The sequence below is a fragment of the Gadus macrocephalus genome, chromosome 12 (genome assembly GCF_031168955.1).
Source record: "Gadus macrocephalus chromosome 12, ASM3116895v1".
Taxonomy (NCBI): Eukaryota; Metazoa; Chordata; class Actinopteri; order Gadiformes; family Gadidae; genus Gadus; species Gadus macrocephalus.
In genome coordinates, this window is record NC_082393.1 from 5,997,971 (window position 1) to 6,014,248 (window position 16,278).

The 16,278-nt window shown below is 48.6% G+C and overlaps 1 protein-coding gene across 1 annotated transcript in view; it reads right to left on the reverse strand.

Moving 5' to 3' along the window:
• atp10a (ATPase phospholipid transporting 10A) overlaps window positions 1-16,278 on the reverse strand; it is a 38,381-nt gene that overhangs the window by 12,184 nt on the left and 9,919 nt on the right. The window contains exons 5-13 of the mRNA XM_060066423.1: window positions 15,980-16,111; window positions 15,130-15,260; window positions 13,429-13,681; window positions 12,262-12,482; window positions 10,937-11,131; window positions 8,176-8,767; window positions 3,021-3,124; window positions 799-925; window positions 17-201 (exon numbers count right to left, since the gene is read on the reverse strand). Coding sequence (XP_059922406.1) covers window positions 17-201; window positions 799-925; window positions 3,021-3,124; window positions 8,176-8,767; window positions 10,937-11,131; window positions 12,262-12,482; window positions 13,429-13,681; window positions 15,130-15,260; window positions 15,980-16,111 — 1,940 coding nt within the window. The remainder of the gene's footprint in view (window positions 1-16; window positions 202-798; window positions 926-3,020; window positions 3,125-8,175; window positions 8,768-10,936; window positions 11,132-12,261; window positions 12,483-13,428; window positions 13,682-15,129; window positions 15,261-15,979; window positions 16,112-16,278) is intronic.

Sequence of the window (16,278 nt, forward strand, 5' to 3'; positions counted from 1 at the left end):
AGTATCCGGACCGTACCTGGGAGTCTGCGTTGAGGGTGAGGATCTCCTCCTCGGGGTCGAGCAGCTTGCAGGCGTAGGCGATGTTGACGGCTGTCTCCTGTTTGTCCCCCGTCAGCACCCATATCTGGAGCCCCGCCTTCCTCAGCGAGGCGATGGTCTCCGGGACGCCGTCCTGCAGCCGGTCCTCGATGCCTGTAGCCCCTGCACAACAACACAAACACGACAACTCAGACATAAACAACTAAATAACAAACACAACAACACCTCAACAATAAATAAACACAACAGACAACAATAAACAACTAAATAAACACAACACACAACAAAGACACCTACACAGCAACGATAAACAACTAATCAATAGTAAAATCAAACAAATAACCAAAACACCTACAACAAACACATATTACAATAACAAACACACTCAAACATTACACACATTATAAAATATTTCCTTTATTTAAAAAAAACACCAAAATAGAATAAACAAAATACGTCCACTTAATAAAACTACAACCGTTAGTATCTGAACTCGTGATCATTTGTAAAGATTTCCCACTGGTGATTCATCTGTAGTGAGTTCTAAGTCAAACCACGTAGCATAATGCTCCACTACTAGTAGTGTAGTGTGGCAGAGAGCTGTGACTGCAGGCCCGGGACAGCTACCAGGGAGCTGCAGTCTCCAGCTACTGGGCAGCTCCACTGTAATGAGGCAGACCATCACACCAGCCTGGCCACTGGTCCTGCCATTGTGGCAGAATGAGGGCAGCGCAGTGAGTGAGGGCCCAGAAGGGTTACCTAGGAGATGGAGGTCCGTCTCCAGCCGCAGGGCCGACTGGAAGAGCCGCTCCTCGCGGCCGTGGATGGCCGTCTCAGCCTCCAGGTGCCCCTGCAGCCAGCAGGCATACTCCTCCTTACTCAGAGTCTACACACACACACACACACACACACACACACACACACACACACACACACACACACACACACACACACACACACACACACACACACACACACACACACACACACACACATACAGACACACGGGGAGACACACACACGCACACACACAGGGAGAAAAACACACACACACACACACAGGGAGAGAAACACACACACACACACAAACACACAGGAAGGAAAACACACACACGAAGAAAACAAACACACACAAACACAAGAAAAAACAACACGACACACACACACACACACACACACACACACAAACGAAGACACATAGACAAAGACAAACACACACACACTCACACACAAAGACACAAACAAACACACACGAAGAAGACAAACACACACATACGAAGAAGACAAACACACACATACAAAGAAGACAAACACACACAAGAAGACAAACACACACACACACAGACAAAACACAAACAAAGACAAAACACATACAAGACAAACACACACACACACACACAAAGACAAACAGAGGAAGAAAAAAACACACAAACACACACACACACACACACACACACACACACACACACACACACACACACACACACACACACACACACACACACACACACACACACACACACACACACACACACACACACAAGAGAAGAGGGCACAGAGTACAAATCAGTGCCGTCAGAGTGCAGATGTTTCTTCTTTTTTTTCTTCCTACTATTCAACAGAATCGATACATGCTGAGTATATGAGAGCTTTCAAATTGTGTTTTATCACTTTCACATGTTGATGCACTCTTAACAAGGGAGAAAGAGACAAGAGGAGGAAGAAGAGATGGCAAGAAGGAAGAGGGGGATGAAAAGAAGAGAATAAAGACAGGAAGAGAAGGGAAGCAAAGCGAAGGAGAGGGATGGAGAGATGACAGAGAGAGAGAGAGAGAGAGAGGGAGAGAGAGGGATTGCTAAAAGACGAGCGAGGGACGAGAATGAACAGAGGCGGCCCAAACGGGACAGAGGAGAGGGGGATAAGAGTGAGAGAGAAGAAGGGAGACAGTGAGAGAGAGAGAGAGGGAGGGAGGAGGAGGGACATAATGAGACCAGCCTGTGAGAGTATAAATTAGGAGGCTGTGAAAGCCGGCAGATTGTAGCTGAGTCACTGAGATGGAGGCCGGGGAAGGACCATGTGGGCACCATAAAGACCCCGTTCCCCCCTGCTGAGCGGCCATCCTCCTCCACAACACCCCGCGTTCAGCACAGAGGGCCGCGTCCAGGGCTGTGTTCGGGGCTGGGCATTGCTTTATCGGGCCTCAGGTTGCACCTCCGATTCCAATGAATGTCAATATCGCGATTTAAAAAGGTCGGCAAATCTACTGTACATCTCCAAGGCAGTTTTACATTTTAAACTGCAGAAGTCACAGTGTGCGAACACGAGAGGAGAGGGCAGCAATATAATAACTACAGTCCGCCTGACTGGATAAACACATCTTTATGCACGTTGTCCATCATAGGTTGTATTGATGTTATACGCCAGAATGATATGGAGTCATTAGCCGCGCAAGACCATCATGGTATCTAGAGTGTGCGTTTGCTAATAAATATCAGCTTGGCCCTGGCTGGGCAGAAATTGATTTCCACATATGGGTGCGGCCTTACTCAGATAAAATATATCCAGCCTATCACATTTAATCATTAATCTTAATCTATTTTCTTTTGCTGAATCCGGTTGAAAGTAAAGATTTTCTCCTTTGAGAAAAAGCCTTTCGACCAATTTCTGTTCTTCATCTTTTAACACCACTTTTGTCTCATACAAGTTTCAAATGCTCCGTCTTCTGCTACACTCTCCAAGGGCACCGCCATTGTCGGGGGAAACTCTGAAACGCTGTATATCATACGACACTGAAACTCCCTCCCCCGAGTGCTAATAGGGCCCCATCATAATACAAGTACTGGGAGAGGCTTTCAGCGGGCGCGGAGCCAGACTGATCTGCAGAGAGAAACAGAATGTGAACTCAGCTCCCGACTCATAACTCCCGTCTGGATATGGCCCGGGATCGACCCACAGTGCATTTCTGGCCCGGCCTCCCCTACCTTCTTGGCGATGCACAGGGTCCGAAGCCCGTCAGCCGCGTACAGGTTCAGGTAGCTCTGAGTCTTGCACAGAATCTTCCTTTGGCGTTTTCCTTTGGAATTATCTGCCGTAGAGAACAGAAAACAAAGAGTCAGCCCACGTTTTCAATGGAGGGGTCAGAAAGGAATGAGAAGATTTATGCAGAGAGTGGGAGATGGAAGGCGAGGCGAGATGGAGGAGACAGGAGGATAAAGAGAAGAGGGGATGAGGAGCGTAACAGCAGGAGGAGGAGGAGGAGGAGGAGGAGGAGGAGGAGAAGGAGAGGAGAGATGGTGGAGAAAGATAATTCAGGGGTTAGGAATGCATTGGCAGATTTCTGCAGAACATCAGAGTTCTTCCAAGAAGAACGTGGAGGCCATCTGCTCTTCACGCTTCAACCGAACGCCAAGCTGGCTAGTTGAGCTCAGACGGGCTCCTCCGAGGCAATCTCTCTCCATATCATCTGAACTCGCCTGGCACGTTGGCTGTGGACAGATTACCTACTAACCAGCCCTTCTACACCAGCACATGGACTGGGCCGGACGGCATGAACAGCATCATATATTAATGACAACCAACAGGTATTTAAGGTGGATAGTCTAGTGGTAAGGGTGACTGGTTGTGGGTTTGAACCCCAATGTCCACAATCTCACTGGATCCCAGAGCAAGAACCTTTTCCCCTACCTACAATCACATTTTAATTTTATGTCTATTCTGCAGCCATGGTTGGATTTCGAACTCAATACGGTTATGCTATTTGGGAATAACTCATTGGCTTTGTTTTGTGCTACCATTGTATGTGCAATTCTCCTTCCAACCATCTCTGGAAGAAGGGATCCCTCTTTTGGGCTCAATTTCAAGGTTTCTACCCCCTAGGTTTGGATGGTTTTTCTCTTGTCCTTCAGAGGTCCTTCATAATACGGGCCCATGAAGCCCTTTGAGACTGCAACTTTGATTCAGGGATGTAAAAATATAATTGACAGGACTATTGACACATCTACATGCCTTTATGCTTCTCTTGATTCACACTGACCTTGGACTAGATCAACAGAATCGGCAAACAAAGCGTCTAGGAAGCAGTACAAGCACAATGTGTGGTGGAGTTCTGCAGCGTTTCAGTGTGCATCTGCTCCAACACGAGGCCATATCCACCCATTGTTCCCTGCTTCAATAGGAAGTGGCCCGGGCTAAAAGTGCATGCTGGCTGAAAACATGTAAATGTATTCGGCTGTAAGGGAGATAAACATCTTTAATATGTCTCCAAGAATGTTTGTCGTTCGTCTTGTTTTGTTTGCTTTAGAGAGACGTTTCCCCGCCTGTAATTTCCCTATGATCATATATGAGGGTGAGGGTTAGTTCAATATGAAGTGTGCAAGCACGCTACTGTGTGTGCTCGTGCGCGCGCGTGCGTGCGTGCGTGTGTGTGTGTACTGTTCAGTCAATATCCAGTGTGTCTGTTTGACTGTCTAGAAGGGAGGTGGAGGAGAAGATAAGAGAAAAGAATCCCAGAGAGGAGGAGGAGGGGTAAGGAGGAGACGAGGCCAGAGAGGAGGAGGAGGAGAAGGAGTAGACTAGCGAGGTCAAGGAGGAGGAGGAAACTAGCGATGACTTGGAGGAGGATAAGACTAGCCAGGACAAGGAGGAGGAGAAAGACACAAAGATAATACCTTCTATGCAAGCCAACATGACTTGCCCCAGGTCCATATTATCACTGTCAGTACCAGGTGCATATTATCACTGTCAGTACCAGGTCCATATTATCACTGGCAGTACCAGGTTCATATTGAGACTGGCAGTACCAGGTTCATATTGAGACTATCAGTACCAGGTACATATTGGGACTATCAGTACCAGGTACATATTGGTACTATCAGTACCAGGTACATATTATCACTGTAAGTACCAGGTCCATATTATCACCATCAGTACCAGGTCTATATTGGAATGGGTTAACCTAGAAATTGTAAGTGCTTGGCCCTTGTTCTTATGAACATCTTTACTGTACCGACAGAGATACATTGTTGTTTCCCTTTCTTCTGAGCAATGTACTTTTTTTAAGTTGCTTTTTTTAGATAAAAGCTTCGGCTAAATGCCCTAAATGTAAACGTAACATCTGTACCAGGTACATACTGTTACTATTAGAACATCAGCTACGGTATTTTTACTAAATGGAACAAAAAAAGTCTGCTAGAAAAAACCACTACTCAGTGATACGATGACATTACATTAATATCCTAAATATTGTCTGTGTTGCGTTTATTTTTCGCGAGCAATTTTTGCACACGTGCGTCATTCTTGGGCTGATGAACTACACACCAGCTGACCTATTTTTCGGGACATTGTAAAATAAATAGTGAGCTCAGAGAAAGCACGGCAGCTTTTAACAGAGGTCTGCGAGGCGCGGCCTGTCTGACAGATACAGGTGGAGCCCAGTCCGCTGTTTGTTTTACCCTTCCTGTTAAAAATAGAGGAAAGAAAGAAAAAAAGGATCCGACCCAGAGGAGCATTCCTGCACCATGTGTTCCTCAGCTCCGGAGCGTTTCTCAAAACACACAATCGAGCCCCAGCCGACGGTTGGGTTAAACAGTTAAACCTCCTCACGAGTTACATTTTGTTTGGAGTTTCTATTGGCTTTCTGCCTTTTGTGTGCATAAGGTATTAAACAACACACTCAGTTCTCAGGCTCTTAATTTGTATTCTTTCAAATGTTTGAATTTTGCTTTTAATCTAAATATTTATCTTTGATGATTTAGTAAAGTGAAAATGTATTATTATTTATTATCATCGAAAACTATTCCGAGCAGTTTCTGATCCTCTGATGGCATTCTTGGCAGCCCTTCGATAACGGAGGGGGGGTCTTACCACAACCGAGCCACACGAGAATAAACGTATAAACATATTAAAGCTTTCTTTGACCTTTGGTATCTGCTTTACGATGATTAAAGTCACACCACAACAACCCTGCTTTGAACACCGGAGACACACTTCAAACAAAGAGACCTAAAACACTGCTGTTTACCTTCCCCTTGCACCGTGTTATTAAAGTCACACAGGCGGACGTTTCTGGCTGAATGGAGCCATTGTGGGGGTCCATGTTCCCGGCAAAGGCTCTGCTCATTCTTCGCTCTAATTGGCCATTTTAAACACCAATGGCAGAGCAAAGTACTGAGTAGGCTGTGAGGAGGAGGACACGCCCAGTCTACCATTATAGTGAATATCTTAAAACAGCTGAGACGCACAGTGTGTGTCGGGGGGGGGGGGCCTAGCTAGGACTCTGGGGGGCTACGGGGTGCTGGGGTGATGATGTGAGAAGTGTATTACTTTAAACCCCCCACCTCTGTAATGATCCAGGGAGCCAAATAGTGTGAATATTTTAACAAGGCGGCAACTTCCGACTGGAAAATGTCCTGGTTTGCCCCGGGCCACTAAAATGTTCCGTAAAAATAAACTTTTAAAAACGATGAAGCGACAGTGTCCGACACGCCGAAGCACCAGCCAGATTTCATCTCATTGATGGACGAAAGAAAAAAACATGAAGCACGTTAAACCGTTTCTTTCTCCCCCTGCATCAAGGAACAAGAGAGAGGGACAGAATAAATATCACAAAGTGAGACTGGAGGACGTTTCCGTAGCGATGGTTGGCAGCTAGAGAAAAATCCTCCCATTTCAGTTTACAATATTTATCCAGCATTTGCAGCTACAATTCAGATGGGCTTCGGCCACTCCTGGTTGCAATTCCCCCCCAACCAGGCGAACAGAATGCGTCTAGAGAAGCCACGATGTCTTGTAATCATGTGTGAAAAAGGAGCATAAAGTCCTCGCTCCCCTCAACCAACAAGGACCAGACCACTGAGACCACAGCAGACCAACAGTTGGATTACGCACCATCGTGCAAAAACAAGAACTAGCATAAAATGTAATAATAAAACCGTTTCATCATTTAGCCGAAGCTTTAATGCAAAGCAATTTCCTGCGATGTGAGGTACAGGCCATTAAGGATCAGGTACTCGTATTCTTTTCTCAAGGAACCCTACAATGCAAGTATAGTGTACATTGGGGATCAAGCCCTGTTCTTCTCCATTTCCGCACTACACCCCCACTACACCCTGACCCACATTGAGTGTAAAGTAGAAGCCAACAGACCGGAAAATCATGTTGACGTTCGTTCATGAGGTAAATGAAAAGCACAACCTCTGAGGTCTTGTGTTACTAACCCAGGAGCTGTGCGCTGTGGGACAAAGCAGCCAAAACAGTCGCTCCCTTGTAGAGGGCTCTCTTGTTGTTCTGGTGCCGCCACAATCTGTGTTCCCTGGCCTCTGATTCCCAGGCAAGACATCTGGTCCGTGTGTACACAGTAGGGGAGGTAAAGAGCCTCCTCAGCGGCTTTGGTCATTGTGCGCGTGCATAGTGTGTGTGTTCGTGCATGCTTGTGTCCACCGATGGGAGGATGTTTAAGAGGAGGAGCACAACAGAGACCAGAGCGTGTGGAGGAAGTCAGGACTCTTTTCAAGGGGTACCAATTAAAAGCCGGGTGCTGGAAGGTGGACCTCGGCATAAAACACGAGATCTTACATAACGACGCGTGGATGTGTCTTTCTGTGTTGAAGTTGTGCTCTCTCCATGGAGGCACTGGCTGGCCGGTAGCAGAGCTCACACACCCTTCCTGCAACATGAAAAGCTAGCACGCTGCAAGCCGAAAACTAGGCTACCACAACAAAGAAGGGTCAAAATTCAGTCCTGTCAAATTTGACAGCCTTTTCATCATTTGCCGTCATTCATGTCTCATTGTTCCGCTCATCTCCTTGCCCGATGGGGGTTATAGTAAGGATTCGGTTGAGGTTCAGGGAGAGAGAGAGAGAGGGGGGTTAGGAGGTGTGAGAGAGGGGAGTAGAGATGGGAGAGGAGGACGGGGCGACCGATGTGGGGGAGACTTCTCCGGGGTAAGGGTTGGGAAGTGAGAGGGGTGTAGATAAGGGAGCGATGCTGTGTGGGAGAACAGGAGCAGATAGGGCGAGTGTGTGAGAGAGCATTGCAGAGAAGGGAGTTGGTGTTAGGGTGAGAGAGAGAGAGAACCGGTGCAGAGAAGGGAGTCGGGGTGGGTGTGTGAGACGGAGACGGTGCAGAGCAGGTTCCTACCGGTGAGCGGGGGCTTGATGAGCTCCATGATGGCCGAGTCGGCCCCCTTGGTGTAGACGGTGATCTGGTCGGTGAGCGGGTGCCTCACCACCACGGACATCCTCTTGCGCGTGGAGTCGAACCCCAGCGTGTGCAGCAGCTCGAAGTCCAGCTTGCCCAGGTGGGGCAGCTCCACCGTCACCTGGTCCGGCAGCCGGCCCACCAGGGAGCACTTGTAGGCCCTGGCGGCGTACACCAGCGCCGCCTCGTCGGGGGACTCCGCCTCGTAGCGCAGCTCGGCGCCGCCGCTGACGCCGACGCCGCCGGCGCCCCCCTTGGCCGTCGGGCCCTCGTAGCCGGGCGGGACGGGGCTGAAGTCGGCCAGGAGCCCCGCGCCCCCCAGCCGGGACCCCTCCTCGTCCAGCTTGGTGAGGGTGCTCTCGGCGGAGGGCGAGGACAGGGCGCTGGAGCAGCCGCGCGTGGACGAGCGGTTGGTGACCAGGCTGGAGGTGGAGCTGCTGTTGGAGCCCGAGGTGAGGCGGCTGGGGGTGAAGCGCTTGATGAAGTCCTCGATGGTCTTCACGGGGGACTTGAGCTCGAACCTCATCCGCACCTGGAGGAACCCAGAGGAACCAGGAAGGAACTTGGTTAATATTTAACTGTTGAGTAAGTGACAGTTACAGTGAATGTGTTAAGACAAGTCAGGAACAGGAACGGGTTAGGGCATTTAGCTCCACAATGCATACAGGTTAGGCTCTGTACTTGGCTGGGAGTCAAGCTATACTAGGTACAATATAAGCTACTGTACTATCCTTCATTTATTTTTTTTCTCTTTTATGTGCTTTATTGGCAAACGGATGTATAAAAGGCAACAAGTATAGCCTGATGATTGTACCTAGTTCCCAGGATTTAGCAAATGTATGGGTCAACTCAAAATATTGTACAATTGGGTGGTGTATTTGACAGAAATGAAAAGATGACGTAACAAGTCATTGTATACTTTTGCACTATAGCTTTGCCTGTACGTCCATGGGAATTGTCACGCAGGTTCAAAGATAGTGCTTCTACAGTGATATCCTGCAAGGGAGAGGGGTGTATTGGAGTGGTTAGGGTGTTTGACTCCCAACCCTGTCTGCAGTCTACCTGTAGGCATTCGAGAGTAAAAAGCCTCATTACACCTACCTGCGCCTTAATGACATGTATCCGAATTCACTTTCTAGTCATAATAGATTCAAGAGTAAACGGTTAGTAAATGGCAACAAATTAAACAGTAACTAAAGAACAAATTAATTATATGAGTGAATAATAAAACGCTGTATTGGCTATATTTCCCTCCAGGTTACCCCATGGTGTACCCAACGCTTGGGAGAGGGCGGCATGGTTCTCATGTATAAATCATCCACACACCGGCACCCAGGGGCGTCGTACCACCAGCTACACCTCTGCTCAGAGGCCCTGGCTCCCAGGGGCGTCGTACCACCAGCCCTACCTCTGCTCAGAGGATGAGGACCTCAAGGGCATGGTGCCACCAGCCCTACCTCCGCTCAGAGGCCCACAGCACAACAAGGAGAAGAGACAAACAGGAGAACCGCCAACGGAACCATTGATCAAAAGATAGCAGGTGTAAACTTGACAGGTTTTAGCTTCTTCTGCCTGCACCCGCTAGCCGATAACCTCTAAAAATGTAAACATAGAAGGGATATATAATCTGTCACATTATGAATAATATTATTTAATGTTCAGGGCCTCTGGGGCGGCAGGCCAGGGAATTGAGAGAGGGAGCGACACACACACACACACACACACACACACACACACACACACACACACACACACACACACACACACACACACACACACACACACACACACACACACACACACACACACACACACACACACACACACGATAAACAACGCTTAGACCCACGTGGTTAATTATAAGCACAGAGGGCCATTCAGTTCAGCGTTGTTGTGGTGTATAGTTAGGGGGCACACGCTAATGCAATAAAAAGTTAACTATGGGTAAATAGAGGACGTATTGTCAGAGTCTATCTATGAAGGCCTTGGAGGAAACCCCAGAGCACCGTTAAAATACCATGTTCCCTATGCATTGGATTATGGATTATTATTTTGAATGTGTGTGGTAACAACAATCATGGCATAACCTTGTAGTTTACAATACACTCCATTGAGCAGTGCCATTGTTATGGCCGTTTAGAAATGAGGAAAATCTTCTAAAAGGCATTTAGAAATCCTTTAAAACATGAGAAATGTTTTCCCACAAGAAGAATGACCCATGTCTTTCTGACTCCTGTAGTCACGCTAACATTTTTGTAGCTAATCCAATTTCAATTGTACGCTCCGATTAGTCTCAGCCTCACTTAGAATTTCTCTGGCTAAAACCATCCGCTACAATGACTGCATGTTACTATGGCTGAACGATTCATCAAATTCAAACCGACATTGCGTGGAAATAGAACGAGATTTGCAAATTGCATAGGTTGTGATTAGAAAGATATACTTTTTATTTTTTGAATATTTTTCGAATATTTATTATTTTGGGGGATTTGTTACTGCTACTGAGTTGAGTCAATCATGTTGTATTGGTCATACTATATCATTATTTATTGCTTGTTTAGTGAATAATACAGAACATATGGAACTTTAAAAATAATTTTAATTTATTTGTTTTATAATCATCTCCCCAAATCGTTCAGCCCTACCTGCAACTATGGTAACATGTACTGGCGGTTATCTCCGTTAGGGACGGTTACGGTACCTTCTGCCGGGGCTGGTCCGGGGACGACACCACCACCGTGTTGCAGACGGTCAGCGCCACGAAGAAGTCGATGATGTCGGCGAGGTCGGAGGGCAGCTGGGACATGGGCTGGCGGTGGACGTGGATGAAGTTCAGCTGGCTGCCGCCCTCGTTCACCTTGTCCAGGAGCTGGGGGTCGGGCGTGATGTCCTTCTCCTGGGGGGCAGAGGAGGCGGAGAGAGGTTGGAGGCAAGGTGCAGAAGTGTGTTTGTCGGGGCAGTAGGCAAGCATATTCAAAGTTTCAGATTATGCCACCAGGCGCGAGTGTGATTCGCCGTCACAAGCCTTTTTTAAAGATCTGCCTCTTCCGACATCAACGCGTGTCCACCTAGATGTGTGCTGGATAGATCAGTCTACCAGCCTACCCGGTGGACTGTAGCAAACGTTGCTCATCTAATCCAGCACACATCTAGGTGGACACGCCCACTTGTGATGTCAGAAGAGGCCGATTTTCAAAACGGCTTGTAATGGCTAATCACACTCACACCTGGTGGTATAATATGTCACCTTTAACATGGTCATGTACTTTGGACACATACCAACATGCTGTGTTGGCTTTTTTTTTTGGAAAAGTGGAGGATTTCTTATGACGGTAGGGATTTTTGGGCTTGCTAACCATGTATCACACAGGGGACAAGTAAGGCTGTGTTTTACCACGCCACGCTAGCCATGTAGCGCACCGGGAAAGAGTAAGTATTTAAAGTTGCATTGCTAACCATGTAGCACACATAGAGTAAGTTAGTCTCTATTTAGGCGTGCTGTGCTAACCATATCGCACACACAGCGATTCTGACTTTATTTTAGCGTACTGTGCTAACCATGTAAAACACATTGAGCGAGTGAGCCTGTATTTGAGCGTGCTGTGCTAACCATGTAGCACACAGAGAGCAAATAAGTCTTTATTTTAGCGTGCTGTGCTAACCATGTAGCTCACATAGAGCAGCCGAGTCTGTGCTTTAGCATGCAGTGCTAACCATGTAGCTCACATAGAGCAGCTGAGTCTGTGTTTTAGCATGCAGTGCTAACCATGTAGCTCACATAGAGCAGCTGAGTCTGTGTTTTAGCATGCAGTGCTAACCATGTAGCTCATATAGAGCAGCTGAGTCTGTGTTTTAGCATGCAGTGCTAACCATGTAGCTCACATAGAGCAGCTGAGTCTGTGTTTTAGCATGCAGTGCTAACCATGTAGCTCACATAGAGCAGCTGAGTCTGTGATTTAGCATGCAGTGCTAACCATGTAGCGTACAAAGAGCAAGCGAGCCTGTATGTTAGCGTGCAGTGCTAACCATGGGGCTGCTGAAGGCGGTGTGCTTGGACAGGATGCTGGCCCTCTTAGCCTCGGCGCGGCTGCCCGTGCGGCGGTGGGACTTGGTGCTCTGGGAGCGCAGGACCACGCGGGCGCTCTGGTGGCTGCCCACGCTGTCCCGCCTGGGCAGGGTGCCGCCGCGCGACGGGCACTCCGCTTCCTCCTCAGACTCCAGCTCCTGGTACATGGCTAGCCGCCGTGCTGGGGGTAAAAACAGGAAACAGGAAGTTACAACCAAGGTTTTCCTTTATTATTATGGCAATACCATGTGTGAAACGGTAACATTCAACAATAACAACGTGCGAAGAAACAAGCATCACAAATGCTGCTTTGACATTTGAATTGAGCACATAGGACCTAGCATCTAGCATCAAAAACCTAGAACCTAGGTATAGCATGTAGCAACATACACCTCAGGCATCCATCACATAGCATCCGCCACGTAGCATCCACCAAATAGCATCCAGTACCTAGCAACTATCCTCTAGCATCAGGCCCCTAGCAACCAGCCCCTAGCTACCAGCACCTAGCAACCAGCACCTAGCAACCAGCACCTAGCATCCAGCACCTAGCATCCAGCGCCTAGCATCCAGCGCCTAGCAACCAGCACCTAGCAACCAGCACCTAGCATCCAGCACCTAGCATCCAGCGCCTAGCAACCAGCCCCTAGCATCCAGCGCCTAGCAACCAGCACGTAACATACAGCACCTAGAATCTATGTTCTAGAATCAAACCCTTAGCATCCACTACCATATACTAGCATGTACTAACTACATGAACCACCAAGCATTTAGCATCCATCACTTAACATTCTAACATCCATCCTTTGGCATCCATATCCTAGCATCAACAATCTAGCATCTAGCACCTAGCATCCGGCACCTAGCATCCAGCACCTAGCATCCAGCACCTAGCATCCAGCACCTAGCTTCTAGAACCAAGCAACCAGAACCAAGAATCTAGCACCTAGCATCAACAATCTAGCATCTAGCACCTAGCATCCAGCACCTAGCATGTAACACCTCGCATGTAACACCTCGCATCTATCCCCTAGTATTAAGCACGCAACAAATGACGTCCAGCCCCCTCGCACCTACCCTCTAGCCATCCATCACCTAGCGTCAACCGACATGGCGCCATCACTCACCATTTGCATCATGGGAGTACTCCACGCCGGCCACGGTGCAGCGACGGAACACCATCTTGTTCTCCGTGAGCGTGCCGGTCTTGTCGGAGAAGATGTACTGCATCTGGCCCAGGTCCTCGGTGATGTTGAGGGCGCGACACTGCAGGTGCGTGTCCGTCTCCTCGTCATACAGCTCTGAGTCCTGGTGGATGAAGAACACCTGGCAGATCTTCACGATCTCGATGGACACGAACAGGGAGATGGGGATCAGAACCTGGGGGAGGGGAGAGGGGTGGAGGGAGAGGTACATAGGGAAAGAAGGAAGGAGACAGAGTGTAGAGGTAGACAGAGACGGAGAGAGGGACAGAGAAAGAAAGAGTGAAGAGAGACGGAGACAGAGAGAGAGAAAGAGAGGGGGGAGACGGAGTGAGAGAGAGCGAAAATTAAGAGAGATTAGTTACCTATTAGTTCCCTAGCCCAAAAGCAGAACATAAAAATAGACTGCACACCTTAAGTATACGTTCCCAGACTACAGTCTCACACCACATAATAAACCGAGTTACTGGTTCCATCCTGTCCTCTACCGCCTACAGAGAGAGACAGAAAGCTAAAGTGAAAACCAGCTTCTGTTGTGATCAGCGAAGCTGTGACCCCAGATGAGGACAGCTGAGCTCCCGTTCCCCTGTACAGCGGGTCGTTCGGTGAGGGAAGAAGGGATGGGCATCATTGAGCAAAATGTCCTAACCCGACATGCATCTCTAATAATTCACTATTTGGGTGACTAAAGGCGGGATTATGGTTCCACGTTGACGCAGTACAAGAGGGTAACGGACCTGTTATGCCCTTGCCGACCCTCCTTGCGTCCACGGCAAGGGCCTTACGTGTGCCACCCAAAAGTTGTAACCTTGCGTCGAGGCGACGTACCCGCGAGGGCTGTGATTCATCCGCGAAATACATAATGTCCGGCAATACGCTTTGTATGTAAAAAATCTAAAATGCAAAACATGTAACTTTTTCTTTCATAGCCGTAACCTTTTTTGAGAGACGTTTTTTTTTTTATTCGGTCATCGTAGACTTGACCAGAATGGACAACGACGACCAAATAGCAGCCTATCTTCTGTTTTTGTTGCACATTGTTTGAGTCATATTCTGCTTTCAAGTTGCTAGAATCTTCTAGTAGTAGACCAATTGTAAAGTAATAGCATGCACAGACAAAGACCAACACTTTGTTCTCTCTTTACCACGGACATACATAGCCACACGTAAACCCGACGCAGAACCATAAAGGTTCACGACTACTTCGAAGTGACTGCGTGGTCATAGCGTTGCGTGAACGTGGAAACCAAATCAGCCCTTAAGGAGTAATATTCAGTCTTAATTAGTCCTAGTCGCTGCACAGCTACCGTTCATAAGAAAACACACGACCAGGGCGGGGATCTTCAGGGATTTGTCATCATCTGATTGATGATATGGATTTAAACTTTTCAACATCAGGACAGGCTGACATTTGAAATGACCTTTTGTTATACAAACATCCCAAAAACAACTTTCAGGATGAGTAACGCTTTTTCAGAAAAGAATAAAAATAGCTTTTCCCACGGATAAAACCTATTTCACATAGTGGAAGACAGGGGATGACTTGAATGTGAATATCTCTCTCTCTCTCTCTCTCTCTCTCTCTCTCTCTCTCTCTCTCTCTCACAACCTTGGCACGACCACTACCTGGAAGACGATGATCATGGTGAGGAAGAGATAAACCGCCGACAGGCCGGGGGATACGTTGGCTCCCTCGGGGCTTAGGACGTCAAACACGGGCCTCTTATCACCGTACTGAAACAGCCACAGGCCATGACCTGAAACCACACCCAAAAGCACACACACACACACACACACACACACACACACACACACACACACACACACGGTCAGTTAGCCGTCGCCATCGATGGGACAAACCACAAATAAAGCACAGGATACGGGACCCCGACATCAGCACTCCGATCACTTCGCTCCAAACCGTCCGCATCCACCTCCACCCCCTCCGTGTTAACCCCCCACTTAGACCCTCCTCCCCACCCCACCTCCCCCTCACCCCACTCTGTCGGACCCCTCCATCCTCCATCTCACTCCCCCCCCCCTCCTCCTCATTGCCCCTCTCTTCCCCCCCGGCCACCTGCCCCCCTCTTAATGCACCGCTCCTCCTCATCCAATTACCGCCACCTCCCCCATTCCCACCCACCTCCCTCATCACCATCTACCCATCCTCCTCATCCTATCGACCCCCCCCCCCCCACCTCCCCTATTCCCACCCACCTCTCCACCTCATCCCTCCTCCCCTATTCCCGCCCACCTCTCCACCTCATCCCTCCTCCCCTATTCCCGCCCACCTCTCCACCTCATCACCCACCTTCCTTCTCGTCACCTCATCTCTCCTCTCTCCCCCCCCCCCCCCCCCACCTTCACAATGGGGGGGTTGGTTTATCCATCACAACGCCACTGCAGTCCACCAACGCTCCACAATCACAGCAACGACACAGAGCACCAGGCGGTTGGTGCGCGCCGCGCGACTCACCGATGGCCGTGAAGAGGCACATGACCAGCAGGATGATGACGCACCAGAACACGTCCACGTTCATCTGGCGCTCCAGCTTGCTGCGCTTGTAGCGCGGCCCGTTGTTGTTCAGCATGGCCTTGGTTTCATGACCTGGGACGGGGTTGGCGTAAATACCACAGCATTTGGATCAAGCAGGATGAAGAGGGAGGGGGATCAAATGGTATCAAAAGGATACAAAACAATAAAAGAGTCAAATGGCTGCAGGGTAACGGGCCATGGGATGATTATAGGGTGCACTTGGGCTCGCGGTTCCCAGT